Source organism: Xenopus laevis, chromosome 7L (assembly GCF_017654675.1).
Source record: "Xenopus laevis strain J_2021 chromosome 7L, Xenopus_laevis_v10.1, whole genome shotgun sequence".
NCBI classification, from domain to species: Eukaryota; Metazoa; Chordata; class Amphibia; order Anura; family Pipidae; genus Xenopus; species Xenopus laevis.
Window position 1 is genome coordinate 47,015,759 of NC_054383.1, and position 25,220 is coordinate 47,040,978.

At 34.7% G+C, this 25,220-nt stretch overlaps 1 protein-coding gene across 4 annotated transcripts in view; it reads right to left on the bottom strand.

Moving 5' to 3' along the window:
• Window positions 1-25,220, bottom strand: part of grid1.L (glutamate receptor, ionotropic, delta 1 L homeolog) — a 571,429-nt gene that overhangs the window by 106,260 nt on the left and 439,949 nt on the right. For all 4 annotated transcript variants that reach the window (XM_041568909.1, XM_041568907.1, XM_041568908.1 and 1 more), the window contains 3 exons: window positions 17,951-18,004; window positions 12,204-12,377; window positions 6,820-6,981 (listed from right to left, as the gene is read on the bottom strand). In XM_041568909.1, coding sequence (XP_041424843.1) covers window positions 6,820-6,981; window positions 12,204-12,377; window positions 17,951-18,004 — 390 coding nt within the window. The remainder of the gene's footprint in view (window positions 1-6,819; window positions 6,982-12,203; window positions 12,378-17,950; window positions 18,005-25,220) is intronic.

Sequence of the window (25,220 nt, forward strand, 5' to 3'; positions counted from 1 at the left end):
CAATTTCTGGACAACTTTGCTGCCTGGCTTCCTTACTTTCTTTCATCTAACATCCCATCCATCATATTAGGGGACTTTAATATACCCGTTAACAACATTAACAACTCTTCTGTCTCTAAACTTCTTTCACTAACCTCCTCCCTAGGCTTATATTTGTGCTCAGACTCCCCCTCTAACTCCAATGGTAATGCTCTGGATCTCATATTTATCAGACTCTGTTCAACCACCAATTTTACTAACTCACCATTTCCCCTCTCTGATCACAATATGCTCACATTTCAACTCTCACTAACTCCCTCCTCACCCCCTGCTATTCCCCAAACACGTACTTACCATGACTTGCAAGCTGTAGACGTGTCACATCTCTCTTCTTCCTTTGACTCTCTTCACTCTAATATCTCAGCCATCTCATGTCCTAATGTGGCTACCTCTGTCTACTATAGTACTCTCACCACTGCCCTAAATGAGCTTGCTCCTATAAAAACTAGACGTTCTAGACCCAAACCACTTCAACCTTGGCATACTGCACATACAAAAGCACTGCAAAGACACTAACGTGCACTTGAGCTCCTTTAACACCAGCCTCTTCCAAGCCAAACAAACATACTTTACTTCACTCATTAACTCCCTTTCTAAAAAAACAGCACAACTTTTCTCCACCTTTAACACTCTCCTTTCCCCTTCTCCACCCCCTCCATGCACATCTGTCTCTGCTCAAGACATTGCTGAGACATTGCTGAGCACTTCAAAAACAAAATTGACACTATCAGAAGGGACATTACACTACTCAACCCCCCTAGACTTCCACCACCCTCCCTCCACACTCCCCAGTCTCTCCTGTGCTCCTTCACCCCTTTCACTGATGAGGAAGTCTCAAAGCTTTTGGCCTCTTCTCACCTTACCACCTGCCCGCTTGATCCAATTCCCTCAAAACTTCTCCGCAATACCAATCCTTGTCTAATCAAAGCCTTAACTCACCTATTTAATCTTTCGCTCTCAACTGGACTGTTTCCTTCTCAACTAAAACATGCTCTTGTAACCCCCATTATGAAAAAACCCTCTCTTGATCCCTCCAATCTTGACAACCTCCGACCTATCTCTCTGCTACCTTTCATCTCTAAACTACTTGAGCGCCTAGTCTACAACCAACTAACCTCATTCCTCTCTGACAATAACCTGCTGGACCCCCTACAATCTGGTTTTAAGCCACAACACTCCACGGAAACTGCCCTGACTCGACTGACTAATGACCTTTTAACCGCTAAAGCCAACAATAATTTCTCACTACTAATACTTCTTGATCTCTCAGCCGCATTTGACACTGTAGCTCACCCTCTCCAGTCCCTCCAGTCGCTTGGCCTACGTGACAAAGCCCTGTCCTGTTTCTCTTCTTACATCACCAATCGTTCCTTCAGTCTCCTTCAATGGAGTATCATCTTCTCCCCTACCTCTTTCTGTTGGAGTTCCTCAAGGCTCTGTCCGGGGACCATTACTATTCTCCCTCTATACTTCCTCCCTCGGCAAATTAATACATTCATATGGTTTCCACTACCACCTCTATGCTGATGATACTCAGATCTATCTCTCATCTCCTGATCTCAACCCAGAACTCCTAACTCGCGTCTCCTCCTGCCTGTCCGCTATCTCTACCTGGATGTCGCAACGCTACCTTAAATTAAACCTCTCTAAAACTGAAATGGTTCTCTTTCCTCCAACTAACACCAGTAACATCCCGGAAGTATCCATCATAGTTAACAATTCCACTATCACCCCCTCTCCCCAGGCCCGGTGCCTTGGGGTTATTCTAGATTCTGCCCTGTCATTCACTCCTCATATCCAGTCACTTATTAAATCATGTCACTTCCACCTAAGGAACATATCCAAAATACGATCATTTATCACCCAAGACGCTTCCAAAATTCTTATCCACTCTCTCATCATTTCGCATCTAGACTACTGTAACTCTCTTTTAATTGGCCTCTCCCTCCAGAGACTGTCACCTCTCCAGTCCATAATGAACACTGCTGCGAGGCTCATACACCTCAGCAACCGCTCCTCCTCTGCCTCGACATTCTGTCAATCCCTGCACTGGCTTCCGTTACCTTTCAGAATCAAATTCAAATTAATGACACTGACTTTCAAAGCACTTCATAACTCTGCCCCACCCTACATCTCTGAACTCATCTCTATATACTCACCCAATCACTTACTACACTCCTATACTGACCTGCTACTCAACTCTTCTCTCATTACCTCCTCACATGCTCGCATTCAAGACTTTGCAAGGGCTGCACCCCTCCTCTGGAACTCTCTCCCACGGTCTGTCCGACTTTCTCCCAACCTTTCTGCTTTCAAGAAATCTCTGAAAATGCACTTCTTTCGAGAAGCCTACCCTCACTCTGCTTAACTACCAAACGCAACACCACATACAATACCACATTTCTCACCCACTTAATTCGATCTTGCCCACTCCCACACCTTGTGTATTACTCCCTTCCCTTTAGATTGTATGCCTATGCATAGGGCCTTCCTCACCTTTTTGTACCTGTATTGATTGTGATGTTTGTTACTCCATATGTTCTATGTATGTAATTCATGTGATGTAGTTGTATAATCACATTTACTTTACAGTGCTATGCAATATGTTGGCGCTATATAAATACATGTTAATAAATAAATAATAATAATAAATAATCAAACTGTTTAGTAAACCTCTAGAGTTCATATTTAGGATGCTTTATGCTGGTAGGCTAAGAAATGTGGGGTATATAATGGGGTAAAATGCAAGCATTGTGACAATTTTCAGAAAAACAGCGTTATGTTTAGCATAGCTTTGCAGTTTGGTAGTTTGCAGTAGAAAGATGTAATTACCTGCTTTATATTCATCAGAATGTGTACTTTTGGAAAATTCCAAATCAGTTGGATTTTCATGAGTAAAATTAAATATTTTTCTGGTATAAATTCATATATTAGGAAAAATAGGAATGTTTAATTTTTTTGTTGTTCAGCACAATAAATATTTTGGCAGAGGTGGAAATACATGAAAAACGAGGCAGATTTAGAAAGCTTGGGTTCTCCTGAAAAAAACAATGTATAGTTTTCCTAGGTAAACTAAGAGTTTCCCCTCAGAAAATGCCCCTAAAAAGAGAGAGCACAAAATGGTTCAAAAACATCTGACACCGAGTGCAAATGAAATTCTGCTGGCATTTAAAGGGTTTATTTTTAGTATGTTATAAATGGCTAATTCTAAGAAACTTTTCAAATGGCCTTAATTTTTTTCTTTTTTACATTTTTTTTTATATTTTGACTTCTTCCTCTCATTCCAGCTTTCAAATGGAGGTCATCTTTCTAATCAGGCCTCTCCGATTCAAATCCCAGTCTTATTAATCCCAGTTAATAACAGTTCAACACAAACCAACACTGGCTCCCTTTGCAAGTTGTCCCAGAGGGATTGCAGAGGATTCAGTGTACCCTCAACCATGCAGAGCTCCTCAACTGCTTAATTCCAAATCCAAAAAAAAAAAAAAAAAGGGCCCATTAAATTAAAAAGCAATGTTTATTAAACCATTAAAAAACAGGTGGCTGAAGTGTAATGGACGCCTAATTAGACTTCAGCCACCTGTTTTTTCCATGGTTTAATAAACAGTGCTTTCCTTTTTTTGTTTGGAGTTGATACTAAAAGTTAATTTAAAGGTGAACAACCCCTTTAATAGAATGGAAGTATGCACGCAGTGTTCAAAAAGAAAAAAAAGGGATAATAGATATAGAGGTAAGAGGATAAAAGCAGGGTAGCAAATATGTGCTCTTAGCTAAACATTGCACCATACATGTGTGTGTGGTGTGTGTGTGTGTGTGTGTGTGTGTGTGTGTGTGTGTGTGTGTGTGTGTGTGTGTGTGTGTGTGTGTGTGTGTGTGTGTGTGTGTGTGTGTGTGTGTGTGTGTGTGTGTGTGTGTGTGTGTGTGTGTGTGTGTGAAAACAGGACAGCACTACGTGGTCTTGGATGAACTTGGCATGATTTATATTATCATCACAATGTACATAACATAAGTAATATTCTGCATATAGAACGCATGTCACCAGAGTACGGTTTGCTGAGCCTAGCAATCCTAAAACGGTTTAAACAATCCATAACATTTTAACAATGTACATGATGGACAAAACCTAAAAAAGGCACTGAAAACACCTACATACATACAGTAATTGTAAAATATATAAACTATTTACAACCTTCAGAAAGAATTTCATTAAACATTTTACAGGAAAGTAAATATTCTTAAAAATTCTGTCCATGACAAATATGATGACCTGATAGTACTCCCTACCTTTCATAAAAACAAGTGTTGATAAAACATGTGTGGATATAAAAATATAATCTATAAGAAAAAATAAATTATGATAAATGAAGCAAATGATATTGATTATACTGATGATATGAATGTTCAGTCAGATAAAGTAATGTAGTATGGAAGACCAATTCAGATTAATAGATCCCAATGTATGAATGTCCACTAAGAAATAAATCTTTTAGGATGCTACACCTTTCAACCTTCTCCAGCCAAACCAACTACCAAGACAAATTCAGTTTAAATTACTCCATTGAAATTAAACTACTCCCAGAAATGTTGTGAGAATGCCCTTTTCTCATAAATATTTCCTTTTTTTTTTTCTCTTTTCCCTCTGTTCGTATTGATTTTTTGTAAGATGGCTAAACTTTAATAAAAACTATATTTAAAAATAGTAACCAACTGTAAGGGTGCTATTTAAAAAGGTGGCAAAGTAATAATTACTAACAGTAGTAAAAGCTACTAGTTGTTCCTTTCTATTTGCAAGTTAGTGGTTTCTGTGTATCTTATACTATTTATAAAGCCTGAGAAAGTTTCCACTCAAGTTGGAGGGAAAAAAAGTATTTGTCAAAGTAGTAGTGAAAATGTCATCAACGTAAATGTCATTGAAAATCCTTTATTTCAATTTAATTTCATTGACCTTGACTAGATTATTGCCTAGTAGTGAAATATTGATGACTCCTTCTCTCATTTTGACAAACAGAAATTCTTCGTACTCCCTTAGGAAATAATGACATTTTGAAGGTCTGAGCTTTTGAAGCAAAATCAGCACTATTTTGGTCAAAATTGATGGTGATATTCTTTATAATTCAACTGAGATGTTGCTTTGAATCAGCATCAGAATTAAATATATGCAATAAAGTGTCAGTTTTAAAAATAATTTATGAAAATCGGAATAATCTGTATTTTGCTGCTTTATACATTGGTATCAAAGTATGTATAATCTGCTACCTGGAAAGTATCTGTTCTTTTCTTAAAGGCTAAACATACATTTTCCTTTAGTACGTAGAAAAGGCTATGTTGACTTAAGTTCCAATGACTATTTCTATAGAAATCTGGCATGTTCAAAAAGAACTACTGTTGATAAAATTGAAAACTCCCAGGCCATAATGTCCTTACATACATACATTTTGATAATTATTGTAAAACACAAGAGCAAATGAGCACAATACTTTAAATAAGAATCTATGACATTAGCATTATGGGGCAGATTTTTGAAGTTAGAACTCCACCATAATATTCCACCACTCGCAATTCATTTCCAGGGGATTTTAACAGTCATATTTGTCAAATGAAAAATTCAAAATTTCAACCATTGATAAATACTCCTCCCAATTCCATAACAATATATAGAAAGTGGTTTAATTTTACTGTGCTGAGCTAAAATTTCAAACTTTAATAAATCCGCCCCTTACTGTCATGTTCAATGAGTCCAGTGACTTCATCACAGAACAGTTACAATGTCTTTTATGTTGTAAGTTTAAAATAACTTTTATGAGATAAGGCACAAAGGATAAAGAGGATACCTTACAAGATAAGTGATATGGGATGAAGCTGCAGGTAAATGCTCACTTGTCAATATTAAAAAAAATTCAAACCTACGTAAAGACATATGGTTTAACAAGGAGTCCCATGTGTGGGATCAGTTATTGGGTAACCTTTTATTCAGGTTCCTAAACATATCATTACTATTTCCCATAGTGCCCTACTATTTCTTCACTTTTGACACGTGTGCTTTTTTTAAACGTTTAAATATTTTTAGTAGCCTTAAAGGAATTGTTCAGTATAAAAATAAAAACTGGGTAAATAGACAGGCTGTGCAAAATAAAAAATGTTTCTAATATAGTTAGTTAGCCAAAAATGTAATGTATAAAGGCAGGAGTGATTTCATGTATAACACGTCAGTCACAACACTACTTTTCAGCTCTCTTGGTTTACACTGACTGGTTACCCTGGTTACCAGGCAGTAACCAATCAGAGACTTGAGGGGGGGCCACATGGGTCATATCTGTTGCTTTTGAATCTGATCTGAATGCTGAGGGTCAATTACAAACTCACTGAACAGAAATGTACCATGTGGCCCCCCTTCAAGTCGCTGACTAGCCCAGAGTTATAGAGCTGAAAAGCAGGAAGTTGGATTCTGGCTGTTTTATTAGACATCTGTTCACTCCAGCCTTTATATATTACATTTTTGGCTAACTAACTATATTAGAAACATTTTTTATTTTGCACAGCCTATCTATTTACACAGTTTTTATTTTCACACTGAACAATTCCTTTAAGGTGTTACATAAAAACATAGCTTGTATGGAAACTCCAAATCCTTAGTATTTCCAAAAGTAGATCACTTTTATATACAGAATTAATATTATTTGAACATAGAGTAAAGTCAATACTACAGTTTATCCTATGTTTCCCATTGGTGGCTTCTGCAGATATCACTATTTAGGGTTTAAGCAGGTTATAAAAATGTACCTTTTTTATAGTATCCAGCATGGATCTACCACCATTCCATGGCTTTGTTGATTTCCTCATGCAGTTTAGACTTGCCATACTATGCCATTTCCTGTCTTCTAATTTTCTATGGAAAGCATTGGCCAACATGAGCACACTGTCATACAGATACAAATTAGAAACCTGCAAAAAAAAAAAAAAACAGATATGCTTCATTTATTTAAGGAAGTATTTAGCTATCTAAAAACATAATGTCTAACATTAAATGTCAACATAGACAATTGCAGTTGGTCTACTACAAACCTGTTTAAAATGATCAGTTTTTGACTGTGAGTTTGAGTTGTGTTTTTCCTGAAAAATTCAAATTTTTCAAGGTTTTTTTTTCGAGATTTGAAATGCACCGAAGCTGCAAAAAGCCAGAATCTGAAAATACTCTGACTAAATCATGTTCAGGTCATGTAAAAGTCAATGTCAGAGGTCCCTTGAACCATTTGAAGATGCTTTTAGCCTTCATGACTTTTGGTTTTTTTTTTGGTGGTTTGAGCTCAAAAACTCAATCAATTCGAGGTATTCAAGGTGTTTTTTTTATCAATAACTCAATCAATATGAGTTCCTCCCCCCCCGATTGCCTTCAATCACATTTTTTACTTTGGGGTTTTTCATAGATAAGCAAATATTGGAGTTGTGAGTTTATTCAAAGTAGAAAAAAAAAAACTCACAAACTTGACCTTTGATAAATAACACCCTAGATCTAATATCACCCTACAAGGTTTTATATCACTTAATTCAGTTAAAAGGCTCATAGGTATATTTTTAAATAATTGGCATTGGCATAACTGTGGAATACTATTCCAATAGCATGTTAAGTTTCAGACAAATAGTATACATTTCAGGCATTAAAGTATCAATTTCCTGTATGTTATTTTTGACTCTGAAACTACAGAAAAGGTTGAAGGAACAGTAAAGGTGATGGCACACATTGAGATTAGTCACCTGTGATGAATATGCTCTATCGTGAGTGACTAATCTCCTGAAATTGCTTTTCCACCGGCAATAATATCAATCCTGGTGGGAATACATGTTACTTTGTTTTCCCAACCATAACCAAAAAAAGCATAGGGTTGGGGGTTGGTTTTATCTGTTGCAAAATGTAATGTGCTGCTGCACCACATCAATGACCACATGGTGTATCGGCAGATTGTAAGATATACATATATGTGAATGATCATTTATCTTTACCAGAGAGTATGGCCTCCTTACATATCCAAACTTAGACATTTAAAGTGATTGAGGGTCTTGTGCCTCCCATAAACCTACAAAAGTTCATGAAATCACCGTGTGACATTACCTTTAACTGCCAATCCATTATTTTAAGGAACATTGCATAATCTATTTGAGCCAGATTAGAACAAATGTACAAGTAATTGAAAGTTTGTAATATGTTATCAAATGGATTGATTTAATGTTCCAGTGGTTTGAAACATATTAATTCATTCTACTTATTGTTTGACATATATTAGTGACCTTTCTGCTCAGTCAGTTATTTTTATACATTCACTTGTTAGTAAACAAACTCAGAGAAACGTGCAAGAAAACAGGGCACAGACATCAGTAAGAGCAGTTGGGAGTTAAGGGGCCAAACTATTAGGCTTGAATCTTTGCAGTCATAGTCTTGAACTAATAAAGTAAGTCTTATACATAAGGTGGGTCAAATTTCATTGAATCCTTTATACCATATATATATATATATATAATAAAGTAAGTATATATATATATATATATATATATATATATATATATATATATATATATACGGGTGACTTTTGTATTCAAGAACAGTATACACAAGTAGAAATGTATCAAAAAAAATTTTTTAAAAAAATTTAGTTTTTTTCATTAATACACATATTAAATGTGACATCTAACTCAGATTCTGTTTTCTCAATTTAAATTAATATAGGTATGCAGTACAGACACAACAATAAAATAAAAACCATTTGCTTTATAGCTGTCGCTGAAACCAACTGTTTCAAATTGTACATTGTTTCTGCAAAACATATGTTTATCATCGTACAGACATAATACCAGCAATTTTCTGATTCATTTGAAAGATCAGTGGATATATACCATATAATTCATGAAAGGAACAGACAACCCACCATGTTCACTTGCATTTCATAGAATATAAAATTAACTGTTGAAGCTTGAATGATAGAGAAACCATGAAAATAACAGATTTTATTTAATATATATGCATAAATAAGCTCTACAGGTATGGGATCCGTTATCCGGAAACCATTATCTTTAAAGATCCAAATTACAGGAATACCATATCCCATAGACTCCATTTTAATCAAATAATTCACATTTTTTAAAATGATTTCCTTCTTCCGATATAATTAATCCTTATGGGAGGCAAAACTATCATGCTTAAATGTTTTTTTTAGTAGACTATGGAAAGTACAGAACGTAAAGACCCCTTACCCAGAAAACCCCAGGTCCCATACCCAGGAGTCCCAGGATAACAGGTCCCATACCTGAACAACATTTTATTTCTGTTTTTTGTAAGTTACTAGTACAAAAGAACATGGCTCTCACTTAACCAATTGAAATAGTAAATTAATTTTTATATATTTATTCTCCGTTTCCAAAGAGCTATCCTTTGAAGCTCATCTAGTTGCTAAAACAAAAGGTAGGACTTTGCTGGGAAAGACTTATTTAAAGGCAAGTATCTCTGCTTCTTAATTTATAACATGCAAAGGAAAGCTAAGCAGCAGTCAGTATTAATCTTTGGCAATGAATACAGAGACGAAACTGCTCTGTTCTATCTTTTATTCATCACTGAAATCAAAAATGAACTGTCCCCTTATATTTTTGTTTTACTGTGATAATTAACATCAGGACTTTGATTACTGAAATATATCCAAATTCTGCAGTTTTTGATAGCTATGCCCATAGTGAAATATTTATGGAAGAATTCTAAAACAGTTAAGTTAAGGTCATACATAAAAGCACTTCCTTTTTTTTTTCAAACTAGACTTTGAAAACAGAAATGATACAATGATGATTTCTTTATCTGGTTTTAGCCGTGCTCACAACACACTATATATTTTGATGTAAGAACATGTCATTGTCAGATGTTTTATAATAAGTAATCCAGCCACATAGGCAAAATCACATTTTTAAAATTATCACTTTTTTTCTTAAATAAATGCTCAAGTATTCACAACTTGTAATTCTGGCATCATAAGGTGCAACCTGCCTAACGTATTACAACATGCAACGTCAGTGGAATATTATAATGACAGAGTGACATGGTGAGTTCTCTGAGCCTATAATATTTATAGTTCATCTTGATTTAACACTAGCCTGACTTAGCATGAATGAAGAAGTCCATTAATCAAAAAAAGGAAATGTATTCTATTATTGCAGTAATTAGAACTGGACTTTAATATTGATCAACAGATTTAAAGTACAATACATTACAGACAGATGAAGTCAATAAAGTATATAAAGAAACAGAACACCACAGAACCTAGTTTATTGCTAAATCTATTACAATTTCCCCTAGTTTTTTTAAACAAATGTGTACTGTATAGTATATGGCTTTAATGAACACCAGGTTTTCATGAAAAACAGCTCTAGGTCTGTTTGTTCAAATATTTAAATAATAATAATAATCCCTGCTCTATTTCTAGGGAGACATTATGCCACATAAGGCAACAATTCATACATATAAAATTGAATATAAACTAATAACAGACCGTAAACTGCTGTTTCTGCTTGCATATTTACAATATAATGAACTCTGCCATCCTTTGTTGTGATGTAGTTCTGTAGCATGCTAAGTTACTAAATGACACAAGAAAGCCTATTAATCAAAATTTTTCAATAAACTCAAATGATTAAAATCTAATCTAAAATACTGAATTTAATAAAATCGGGAAAAAAAACTTGAATGTATCAAATTGTTTCTAACTGCAGCCATGTCAATCTGCAGCATAAATTGGCCAATAATATTAATTATGCAATATTTATTATGGATTATATGTCATTTAATCTTCATATTAATTGCAGATGAACATTCTGGGTGGTACTGTATCATGTGTTTTAATATTGATCATATACATAGTATTATATGCTTTGATAACCCCAAGGACAGAACTCCAATTTAATTGTTTTTAAACATTTGCAATTGGTAGTACATTTTGGTTACATATTTATCTGAAGGTTTAGATGTGTTAACTTGAAATGATTTCAGGTTCCTGTAGCTTCTGCTAATTTTATGCTGTTAGTATAGTGAAGACAATTTCTTAATTGTTTAGAATATAAATTAAGCAAGTCCTGATCTTGATGGACAATTATAAATTACAAATTCCCCCACAGAAGGGTTTTGTGTTTTAATTACCTGCTAAATTATGTGTTTGCACATAATGTGGTGCATTATATTCCACAGTAAATTGGTGCAATAAGGATTAGAAAAAAAGGGAATTCCTAGATTAGTATAGATATATTGTTCCTAATGAATCACGAGGAAGAAACAATAGTATCTGGATCTCTTTTTGAGAATGTAAAATACACATTTTTATATTTATCTCAGTAAGACATAACACATTTTTCATTGCAATGAAAATTTTAAATTGCAATGAAAAAAAAATCTAATCAGCAATTTTTGTTCATTAGCTGGACAAACTGTGAAAAATGCCTTGTGCATTTAAAAGTGTAGTTGCAAAGCTGAACATCTAGTACCTAAAGGTTTGGCAGCACTTATAAAAATACATGTACACTTTGAAACATATATTTAAGAAACCAATGTTATTTGTTTTGATTTCAGTAAGTGAGATTTGTGGGTCAGTTTATGAAACTATGTACCATGTTGCTTAAATCTGTGAAACAGTTACTGACCAACTCCTGCCCCACCCAAAATAGAAAATAAGTGCTGTTTGGGCCTTATTGTTGCAGTGAGAGTTGAAGGTTCTTCCTTCAACTCTCAATTGTTAAGTATGAGGGAAAAGTACCAATGAAAATATCTGTAGTTTTAGATTTGGCAGCTTATTTGTTATATTTCTCCATTAGGAATTAATTTACTGTGCAGCAGAGATAAAAACTTTGCCTTAAGAGAGACACAAAAACCAAAGCACAGAAGCACTCTTGTTATATTCGCCATGGTCAGAGACAAAATTTCCAAAAATGCCCTTGTGCTTTGTATTTCACAATTTGTCCCTGAAACAATAAGGGTATCCCCCAATGAAGTATTGGTTTAACATTTGGCTCACATTTTGACAGCAATAAACAGACTATACTGATTAAGTTATCTTCATAATAAAACAATCTGCTAGTGTTCAGTGATCCATTCTCTGATCTCTTCACAAACATCCAGATGAAAGGTCTTTCACACTGCTAACCTGTAACATTTGTAGATATCCCTCTTGTGGATCACAGGCGAGAGAAGGAATCCTATGGTTATTCCTCAAACATCTGACACTGTTGTCTTTTAATGAAGGGAAAATTTGTCTGATAACTGTAATCCTTCCGAGTGCACTGTGTACAAGCTCCACAATTTCTGCATCATTGATTTCCTATTAAAAAAAGTTAGATATTTTTTACTTAATAAATTAAGGTTTATAGGATGACTTTTTATAACACTGTGAATATCAAATATATTTACATTTTAATTTGTAAAACAATAGATCATTCATAGATAATTACATTTATAACAAAACAAACTGGGACTTCAGAACAAGAATAATGTTTCAAAGCAATATAAACATAAAAAATAATATCAAGGATATTTGCACCTACAGTATATATCTCTCATATGTGGTCTAAAATATATAAGGACAATCAATTGTGATTTTGGCTCTATAAGCAAATGTACTGTATTTTGTAAAGTAAATGGCTCTATTGCTCTCACTACAGAGATGAGCAAAGTTATTGTAATTCAATCCTTAATTTAACATTCCCTAAAATGGAATAATTGAAATTGATTATTAAAATGTGACTCAAGTATAATGTCCACAAAAAAGATTGTAAAATACATATATACATGTAAATGAATTAAAATGAATGCATGAAAATATTTAGAATCTGAATTTTACCAGAAGACTCAGTCTTCTTCTAGTAGATCATGCCTTCTTCATCCCTGCACCACAGGGTATTAAAAAATAAGTTGCTCTAGCAATGCATTGGGGAGACAAACATTGCTTTATGCTGCACAGGAAGGTGGGGTTGTAAAATAAAGGGTCCACTGGGCCGCACTTTTCCTTACTTGCACTAGCTTGGGTATGGACAATAGTGAAACATTGTGGGGCTTAATGATCAATGATCTGTACCACAGTGTAAGATACAATGGTTTGTAGTCAAAAGAGGGTCATGCGTTGAACCCCTACAAACTGATATTGGTGAGTTGGTGAGTGCAAACAAAGTAAATTGCACCCAGCCCTAACTATCTCTAAAAGTCTAGGTATATTTTGGAATGGCACAACAATAATCCTCTCTTGGCAACATTTTCTAAAACAAAGGTCAAAAAGACTGGCAATTTTTGAGGGGGGTAACATTCCTGTTTTATTTATTTTGTACAATTCAATTATAAAGGCCTTTTCTTTAATGCTATTAGTATTATATACCCTTACCCTAAAACTCATTATCCAGAAAGCTCCAAAGACAGGATGGATATCTCCCATAGAGTCCACTTTAAGCAAATTATTCTAACTTGATTTCCTTTTTCCTCTGTAATGAAAAATAGTACCTTGTACTTGGTCCTAATTAAGCTGAATACATATTGCTGGAAAAATAATCCTATTGTCTTTATTTCATGTTAAAATGATTTTTAGCAGTTCCAGAAAATTGATTATCTACCTATATGGCAAATGTTCTGTAGGTACATTAAGGTTTAGCTGTGTTTATTTCCTTTCTTTTACTAAATATGTGGACAGCAAATATTAGTATTACTAAATACTAATCCCTAATAATTCCATTTTAAAAACTAATTCAAATCATACTAATTATTTCCATTTTTTTCTATTATTTCTGTTACAATGTAAAAAATAACCTTCTCAGTTTTTTGTTAAATGAAAAAGTAAAATCAGGTTTTGTAATTCCAGTTTGAAAGTCATGTTACCCTTCTAAGAAATGGGTAAATATATATATATATAAAATACAGTTTATATTTTACACTTCGTTTTGCATTCAAATCTATTTGTACTTCCATTTCATTTATAAGTAAGACATTTCTCTCTCAGTGTGTAATATCTGACCTATTGTGATTACAGCTGGCTCATACAAATCATTCATGGAAAGCGTGCGTGCTAAAGAAAAGCCAAGAACATTTAGAAGCAGGCAATATACTTGCAAATGAATGGATATTATGTATCTTTAGCAAAATTAATCAAAGGAGAGCATGATTAAAGGAAATTTAGTGAAATGCTAGACTACAAAAAATTACTTATATTACTGACTTATATTTTAAGTTTGGCATTGGTTTTCAAGATTTCCATTTAGCAAAACATATAAAATCATCACCTAGTTCTACTTGTTTTAAAGTTCAAATTTAATGGAGGAAATTGTGCCGATAGATATTAGCCATAAATGTTTTCTGTTGAAAACATGCCAACTTTGTGCCTGCTCTATGGGGTCATATACATTCTATGGTAATCTAAATCCATATGAATTTTATACTATATTGCTGTCTGCTAGGTTTGTAACATATTAGAAATATGTTATTATAAAAAAAAATATGATCACTGGAAAAGTAATAATTAAGATAGAGGGATTCAATGATTGTTTAAATTTGCTATAAAGGTTGGAGATAGGACCTGTCTGGTCTAGAAACCTGGACTGCATAGTTACTGACCAGTACACTTTTTTTCAAGTGAGCTTGGTGGTAAATAACCACATTTTCACAAGGACGCTTATCACGAACACATTGCTAAAGTAACATTACAGTATGATGGCTCTGATAAAAATCCAATTTAAAATCTGTGGCACCATTCCAAAGTTGAGGTGATACAGGGTCACCTCAGAAGCAATCATAAAATAATAGGCCAGAATTACCCCTGAACCATGTTTGAAGCTACTACACACTTACCTCATGGGAACCACAACATTGAAACTATTTGGGGAGAAAAAAAATTGCCCCAGTAAAAGACTAGATGTTAAGTTTTGCTGTAGGTTTTGTTATTCAGTAAACATAGAGAATAGAATAGAGTTAACCAGTATTTCTGGCATAAAACAGCAAAGCTGAGAATTGCCTAATACTGGTATATTGTTTAGAAAACAACATCTATTCAGTCTAGCAGTGTTTCGATGTGTGAAGAAAAAATTATTTTGGATGATTTCTCCCAAAACTAACACCTTTCAAACTGTTTCATCAGAGAATACATGCACATCAATTTTGCAGATGTTGAACATTGTGAAAAAATATGTAAGAGCATCACTTTTATAAATGCTTGTACATAATATTACTCAACAATATTACTCAACATATGAAAATATATTTGTACTGCTGTAGGTTTTTAGTGCCAATATATCATTCTGAAGTGAAAGATGGGGAATGCTAGGGGATGCAAGATATTGGGGAGTCATACTTTAAATATGTTTATTGCATGTGGTATGCAGGGTTTTCTTGCACCAAAACAAGTAGTGCTCTGCTTCTTGCATTGGGCTCAATGTGCAGAGTCCCAAACCTGTACTGTTTTTTCATTCCTCATAGAAAAAATGTATAATGAATAAACTTTATGGATGTTCTATAAATGCAAACTAAAGCATTGTATGCTGTAATATATAAGTAAATCTACTTGTTTAAATAGGTCAAACAAGAAACAAGTTAGGTCAAACTGTGTCGTTGATCAAATCGGGCTAACGCAATATCTTGTTCTCAGACATTCTGCCTATGGTTTTGCTTCAGGTTTTTCCTGTATTGGGTACAACTCTGCATCCCATCAAGCTTCAGCTCTTGTGCCAGTAATGCTGCTAAACAAGCATACCTCATATTTGAGGTATTTGAGAGTTTTTACTCTAATCCAGCCAATTCATATTGTGGGCCATTCAAAACAAATTACATTGAAAAAATGCACTATTAATATCAGTAAGATCTACTCAGATGAACATTTATGAAGAGTGCCTAATGTAGGGCTGTATGTATTTGACATATATATGTTCAATGCATTTTCATAAAGGGAAATGTTCGCATATTTGCATATATAACCTGGCAAACTCTGCCTGAAATGATTTGTATTTTATTTCAAGTAGGCTGTTGGTTGTGCTATAGAATACATTAGAAAAGTTGCTGCTTTACCACTTTAATGTAAGATATTTATGAAATCCACATGGTGTATAAATGATTAAGTCAGTATTCATCTTTCATTACTTGGTTTAGCCTAACTGTACATTTCCTAATACAACTTGTTTTACTTTTACTCAAGCACATACTTCTTCTGGAAGGAACTAAAACAGACAAAAAAAGGTCTCTATAGCGGAGATCTGAAATAAAAAACTTATTTTATAGAAACTAGATTAAAGTCATTTAAATCCTTGTATAACTTATCTCCTGCCACATAAGAAAAAAGATAGTATATCTTGCTGAAATGTATATGAAACAATCAATCACTAATACATTGATCTTAAACTATATTTCCTGCATTTTATTCACTTTCCTCGCATAAAATAACAAAACATTATTTGTTGGAGTATAGATTGTACATATTATAGGTTTAAAATGGCTTTATTATGTAGTTATTAATTTTTATGCATTTTATTTTTAGCAGATAATCAATTGTAAATTACATTCCTAGAAACCAAGCACATTCTTGTTTAATTGCTAGTTTTCCTGGAGCCATTAGTTATTATTGTTTCTCCATCTCCCATGTTACTTATCTGTTTTATATTATTCAATAGATTGCATTACACTTCAAGAGGAAAAATTTTCTATCCTGCTATGCTCTTTGTGACCTCTGAGCTTGGCGAGTGTGCTATTTATGTTTAATTCCTTGCTCCAGAAGCTTAAAATTAGATTATTCTCTGGAGAAGAACAGCCATATTATACAGTATGTTCTCTTCAGTCAAGTTGCTTGTGGGCTGATTACTATATAAATAAAGCCTTCAGGTTATATGATGTTTATATATTCATAATACACAAAAGCCATGAATATCTTGTAAATTATATTCTTACAAACTGTGACTAGTGATGTAATCAGTAGTGATGGTGCGAATTTATTCGCCAGGCGCCGTTTTTTTTGGAGTCAAAAACGAGATGCCAGTGCCGTTTCTCGAATTTTTCGCCGTTTCGCAAAATTTCACAGGAAATTTACTAATTTTTCGGCAAAGTGAAACATCCCAAATTAGCCCATCACTAGTTATCAGTTATAAACATTGACTAGTGATGTAATTTTTGTCACATAACTCACTAAAACTTGTGTATTGTAATAAATAAGGGGGTACTTTCACAATACAATCTTAAACAGATGTGCACAATTTTTAACATAGGGTCCTAGTAAATTCCTGAGTGAAAACAATGGTGATGGACTGTCATTTTTACACAATATTTTTTTTTGCCTTTTCACGTTAATGTCTGATAACCAGAAGGCAATTTATAGTGTACTTGGGGACAGCTTTTTTAACACAGAAATTACAAACAGGCCCCATAGAAATGTAAATAGAGTTTCAGTAGTCAGGAGAAAATAATTAACCAGTACATACAATATAAAATTCTCCATATAAAATAACATTTTAAGAATGAGCACATTAAACATAGTTATTTAACTTGGCAATATAGATAAGACATAATTAAATATCATAGTGAGAAAGGCGGTGGGAATGGACAGTTCATCTTAACACTGTCTTTTAGCATATCGTACACAGGAGAGTTATATATTCTACATATTAATATTGTGAACATATCAATCATTGTACCTTCTGGATGCTAGAGTTAGTAATACTAGCACCATAATATAAAAAATATAAAAAAGCACAATGAAAAAATAATAATTTACAGCCAAACAACAAATAAATACAGACTAGCTGTTATATGTCTATAAAAGTTTTTGAAGCACTGTTAAGCCATTGCTTATTATTGGTTCAGTTGACATCAATGTGATTTACATGCCTTAATAATGTTGCCTGTATATGCAAATTGCTGTTTGTATGAGCTTCATACCTCATTCACATAGACCCAGTGACTGTCCTTGGAAGCAAGATTGGTCTCCACAGCCTAAGAAGAGAAAAAAAAGACAATTTAGACAAATTAATCATAATCAAAACATCCTAAATGTTATCTTTGAGACCGTATAATGTATTATTTTAATATAGATATATGCCTTAGGTGATATATATTTTTCTTCTATGTGTCTAAGGGGCAGATTTATTAACATCTGACTTGTTTTTTATAGCAAACAATCTCAAATTCAAATTTGCATTTCCAAAACTTGAATATTTGAAATTTACTAAGAAAAAAAACCTCAAAAAAATTTCAAATCTAAAAGTAAAAAAAATTGAAAGTTCAAAAAGCTGATCTTTTATCAGTCAATGGGAGTTGCTTTTTCAAATTTCAAGCTATTTTTCAATTCTGGTTTTCAATATTATTTCAATTTTTTTTAAGTTTCAAGTTTTTGACAGAAATAACAGGCAGGGAAAGTAGGAGATGCCACCAGATTGCATCTACTGTTTCCCCTGGCTGTCATTTCTATGGGCAAGGACTGTGCAGAGCAGCAGCATTCTCCAGGCTTTATGGATAGAAATGACAGGCAGTGCACATCCTGATCACATCTCCAGCTTGCCTGCCCTAGGCAAATCATTTTCAGAAAACCTGTGCACATTTTGCTGAAAATTTGTCCCCAACGATAATTCATCATACCCAAGTTTTGCCCATTATATGGTTTTAAAATAAATCTACAAAATACACAAATCCACCTAAATGTATGCATTTTTAGCATTTGTGAGATAATATTTGGACACTATTTTTACTGAAGTTTATCAATGACCATTCCAAAATAAACAACATGAGCAGATGCTTATAAATACTTGAATAAATTATAGTACTTGCTGATGGATTTCTCCAGTGTTAAAGAAAACTATCTCTGTCTTGGAATTAGTTAAATGAGATAAAGGGTCAGATTCACTAAAGGGTAAAGTGGCCAATGATAGTGAAAATTCACCAGAAATCACATCTGCAGGGACATCACCAATTCAATAACGAGACCGCCGCTAGTGTTCGTTCACACCCTATCGCCAGGCAACTTTTCGCTCTGGTGAATGGTCATTACTCCGCAAAGTCACTAAGATGCAAATAGGTGAACTGCTGAATCTTAAAATCCTCAATCTTATGTCAGTGACATCATATCCTGTATGCCGGAAATGCATTAAAGTTGTCAAAAACGCTGGCGACTTTTCTTTTTTTAAAGCGGGATTGCCTTCACAAGTCAATTCACAAACAATTTTTTTAACTAATTTGAGGGGCTTTAGGGAATTTGTGCCTGGTGTAGTGGCGCGGAGTGTGGTGAAGTGGTCGCTGGTGAAAATTCGCCCTTTTGTGAATTTGCCCCATAGAGTGAATAATGCACTCCTATTATAAAATATATGGATATTATGGGGCACATTTACTAAGGGTCAAATTTTGAAGTGGTAAAACTTCGAAATTCGACCATCGAATTGTAGAAATTCAATAGTCAAAGTTTTTTATTGATTAAATTTAGCCGTTTTCGAATCTAATTCAAATTGTTCAATCGAACGTAGAAATCGTTAGAATCGAACGATTTTCCAAAAAAATCTTCAACTTCTAAAAACTTAGCCAAATACTGCCTATAGGTTCTAGGAGGTCCCCATAGGCTAACATAGCAATTCGGCAGCTTTCAGGTGGCGCAGTGTCTAAGTCGAATTTTTTAAAGAGACAGTACTTAGATTTTCGAATGGTCGAATATTCAAATTTTTTTTAATTTGAATCTAATTTTGGCCTATTCAATGGTCAATGGTCAAAGTACACAAAAATTACTTTGAAATTCAACGTTTTTGAATTCAACAATTCACTTTGACCCTTAGTAAATGGGCCCCTAAAAGTCACAGAACCTATAATGGCACCAGGTCAAAGTCTGAGTGCTTTTATATAGGTCATGGAACTCCATGGTGACTAATGTACTCCTGTCTGATTATAAATGATGATATCACTAAGTTATCAAAAATGCTCAAGGCCTGTGGTTTTCAGGATAAGAAGAATTCATTTCTTTAATTTGGATCACCATGCTTTGTCTACTAAAAAAATTATTTAAACATTAAATAAGCCCAATTATTTTGCCACCAATATGGATTAACGCAGCTTAGTTAGGATCAATTTTTATTGTGAACCCCTTAATATGAATAAGGAACTTGTCTCTTTATTTTGCACCAATTAAATTACACATACTTACTTAGTATAGCTTTTAGATAACAGTACTTGGAAAACTTTTCACTGATTTATGGCGGCACAGTTATGCTGGTATTCTGGGTGGTAGTTGAATTTTTTGTGTTTAGCACTATTCTACCACTGGGCCCACTGATAAAAAAGGGCTTGTATTTAACATGTTATTTAAAACAAATTATTTTATAACTTGCCAGTGACCTTTAAAATTAAAATTAATACTATGATCTATATTCTATGCTCTAATTGTAAAAATCATTTCTTTGAATGCTTATCACAGCATGATGGTTTATCAAGTTATCTGTGTTCAGCCATCTTTTATATGTTATCATTATAATACATATATATATAATATATATAATATTATATAATATATATAATAATATGAGCTGTTCTAAAACTAAAGTGAATTAACTATAAGGTATATAAATGTGTTTATGTATTTCCCTGTGGTACTGTTTAATATTGGGATAATTAACAAGCTTTCTATGAGAAAATAGATTGGATACAACCATTTTTCAGCCAAAGCAGACAATATTTTAAGAATTTCCTTTTCAGTTTTTACATTTATCCATCTTTCTAAACTATTGGGAAAAAACACAAGATTTCCCAAAAGGAATAAAAGACCTAAAAGTAATTATAGTATCGTTGGTGGAGTCAACTGATAAGTAAAATATCAAGTGAAAAGTGTATTGGTTGCCCTTTCATTGTTTCAAAATCAAATTTGCAGTTAAACAGCTATTTATTGATAACTAGATTATTGTTTGTCTATGATACTATAGTTGACATTTTTTGTGCGTGTAAGAAGGAGTGAATGAGTATAAAGAAATATTATTGCCCTCAGTTACACATATTTAATATCTTTAGTGATATTTTGATAATGGGTGAGTAATACTTTCACAATATGATGTTGTAGATCAGGGTCTTAGAGAGAAGCTATATAAATGGTTATGCATAAATTATAGATCAGGACACTGCCACAGAATAGTTGCATTAGACGTCAAGGTTAAAGGCCGTTTTACTAATTAGGGTAGTAGAATATTTACACAGAGCAGGGAATGAATCTGTTGTTTAATGTCACAGGTATTCCTAGTGCAAGGCTAAGAAAGAGACATATAGGCTCAAAAACACACCCATTGCATAGATACCATTCTGGACACTATGCTGGCACACCACTGTACTTATTTAAATAGTATAAAAAGGTTAGAAATGGTTTAACTTAAGATGGACAGAGAGGCACAATTATGCTAAACCAAGGACAATGATTGGATGTCACAGAATCAGCCCCATGAGAGAAGAAATGGTTAAATGGTTATATGTTATATTACTAAAATGTCCCCTATGTCCTCACAAACTTTCAGGACATATGAGCTACTTAATACTCTGTTTTATATTTCTCTGTATTAATGTATACCTCGAATAAAGCTGTTGGGTTAATATCCTGAGTGAATCTGAATGGTTCAAGTCAGGCCCAGAGGGAACTTTGGGGCCAGGCTCGATTTGAGTAAGTATTTATTCATATCCAAGAGAGACTTGCTCATTCTCATTGTGGGTGAGAATCTGATATCCCTGGAGGACTACAGGAGAATAGATATATGTGACAGATGTAATATCAGTTTATCATTGTTTATTAACTTTGTAAAACAGCAAACAATATAAGAGTTGAAGTAGAGGATAACTGATATACACGTCTCTGGGCTAATGTAGCCAACTGTGGGTGAATAAAATACATAGATTTAATTTCATACTTGTTAAGAGGTTGCACTGTAGATAATGTACTAGTCCAAGGCAAAGGTTTCTGATCTATGTTCTGTCAGTTCTTTCAGAAGTCTGAGTTTTCATTTTGTAAAATTCTAAAAGTAATTTCAAATTGTCTTGCAGTTGTTTAAATAGCAAAATGCCAAAGCAATCATTTGTAAGCAGATGTCCATCTGTCACCACCATACAGGATCTGCTTCAGGCTCAGATCAGTAGATCATTATAGGAATAAGTAACAAGAGGACAGGGGCATAGGGGGTCCGCAGATAGGGGTGGGGGGGGCACTTTACATTGTACTTGTACTTTATAATAAAGGATATTCACCTGTTCAATTCAATCTGTTGTGTTAAGCTTCAAGTGTGTGTGTGTGTGTGTGTGTGTGTGTGTGTGTGTGTGCGATTAATTGTCAGTGCTATTGTGTGTAAGGGCAACTGTGTGTAAGAAGGTCTGACAGACTGTATGTGAGTTGTAGAGACTATAATGAACCTGTGTATAGCTGTGTAACTACATTCATTATTCAGTCTTATAGATATAGGTTGGCTGTGGGTTTTGCCATTCTCCCAGTGCATTTGTCACAAAGCACATTAAACCCTAGATGCTCCATTGTATCCCCCACCTATCCATTGCCTCACTCTATTCACTGTCCTCTTTTTCACTTTCCCTTCTCATTCTGCTGAATTACCCCCACACCCACCTCTCTGTCTTTAATAACCCTTTGCCTCACGCTATGGGCCAAATTCACTAAGTGCCGAAAATGCGCTAGAGACGGCTTCGCAGCACTTTGGCACAATTCGTCAGGGCATGCAGTAGCATACGGCGTGCAGTTAAAGTACAATGGACGTGTATGCTGCCGCAACTACATTACACTACACAAGGCCAGGGAAACTTAATAAAATTATTAGAGGTCTTATATTGCCCTTCACATGTGCCCACAGTATAGTTTAGGTGCCAAATGTAAGGGGGAAGTAGGGTACCCCAAAAATTATGATCTCCTAGCTACTCTATTGGACCTCGCATGGTCTGAGCTGGTGAAGTCAAGTCTGGTGCAAGAAATAACGTTCAGTAAAATCCACAAGTTATTGAATTAGCGTAGTTACGTCCCTTTACCAGAGCGCAACTTCGCCTGGCATTAGGGTGCGAAGTAGTGCTAGAGTATGTCTTCTTCGCTAGCAAATTTACTCCAGCATCCGTTAGTAAATCAGCAAAGTGGCAAAATGATATCACTCTGGCGAATTTTCGCTAGTGTTAGCCACTTGTCCTTTAGTAAATTTGCCCCTATATATCTATATAGATAGAAATATCTGTAATATTATAATATACTTTTGCACCTCAACCCCTTCTCCTGCTCCTGTCCTGTATCCACCCCATTGTTTGTTTTTGGATGTCTTATCTTTTAACACTTCTGCCACAACAAAGCAGCTTTCTCCTAGACTGAAATAGAATATATAAACATAGATTCTATACTAATGACATTTTTTTGTGCACAGCCTCTTCCTGCTGTTGTTACTCTACAGTAGAACCCCCATTTTACATTTTTCAGGGGACCAGAAAAAATGGTTTAAAGTCAAAGTGTATTATGCATTCAATATTGGTGAGACCACAAAAATGGTATAACGTATGGAAAAACTTACTGTATACCATTTTGTGGTCCCACCAACATTTTAAGATGGAAAAATGAAGGCTTCACTCTATGTATCCAGCTATAACAAGAACTCTAGAAAGAATAACATTGTACAAACCGCTGGCTAGTAATTGTGCTAAGAAAGTAGAAAAGAGAAAGTGCTGTCCTGGCAAACAAGGAGTTTGAGTCACTAGTAGAATGGCAACACTATACATGTGAAACAATTACTGCTTTATATATTTATAGAAAAGCTGTTGTTAGGTTTGTGTGAATATGAATTACAAGTAATTTGTGTAATATGTTTTCTTCCTTCCACCCCCCCTGGAACATTTTCTACGGACGCCCATGGATATTGGCCCATCCTAACTTTCCTCAATTCTGTGCCCTAAATATAGACCCTCTACTAGGCAACATCAGCCACAAACTCTCACTCTGGTCCCCACTCCCACTTAACCTGTTGGGCAGAATCAGCATGGTAAAAATCATTATTCTACCTAAATTGCTGTATATGTTTCATATACCTGTTGTACTACCTGCAGCACTGTTTTCCAAGCTGGATTCCATGGTGACCACCTTTCTATGGGTGAATAAACAACCAACCACAATTTAAACTCTCTGTATTAACCACACCCAAGAACCACGGTGGGCTGGCCATGCCAAACTGTTTCCTAGCCTCCCAGCTTACTCATGTAGCAGGGTGGCTTGGCCCCTCAGCAGATGATACTACCAGTATAATAACAGCTGCAGTGGCTGGCTCCTTTGAATCACTGGCCAATCTCCTCTTTAGGCAAATTACCCAGAATAGCTGCCCACTCTCTACCTCTCAAGCCAGCACACTGGGCATCTCTGGCCCTAGATAGGTCTGCCATTTACAAACTTTTACCCAACACACTGTTATGGTTAAACTCTACCTTGGCACACCTACAAACAATCCCAGACCCACAAATATGGGCAAAACATGAAAATAAAGTATCTTGGCCAACTTTACAAAGACCAGTCACTTACATGTTTTGCAGACCTATCCAAGAATTTCAATTGCCACACACCATGTTTTACCAGTACCTTCAGGTCTGGCATGCCCTGACATGCCCTGCCTGCACAATTTCCGAGTATGCCCAAACCACAGCTTTGGAGACAGTACAAACTTACAATGTGTAGTTACAAGATATTCCTATGCTAGACACAGACAACTGGGATGATATAAATGATACCTTCATGTCTACAGTGATTAGTAGAGCAGACATACTTATCAAATACAAGATGATTCATAGGTTGTACTACACACTAGTGTACAACCTGGGTTTGACCCCTGATGATGTGTGCTACAAATGTCAGCTAATCCTGGGCACCTTTCTGCATACCTTCTGCTCTTGTACAGTGATTAGCCCCCTACTGGAACAGTGTTGCCAACATTATGCAAACTCATTTTACGTTCCCTTGTTTTAATTCCCTTGAGGTATTCGTGTTGAGTCATATTGACCAGTTAATCCCATGCCAACACAAACAACTCTTTTGCCTACTCTTATTTTATGCAAGAAAGGCCATATCACTTAAATGAAAGCTCCAGTGACCCCCCCCCCCCTTGATAATACTATGGAAAAAATTGGCCAACGACACACTCCCATGTACAAGTTGACATACGTGTGTATAGGATGCCCT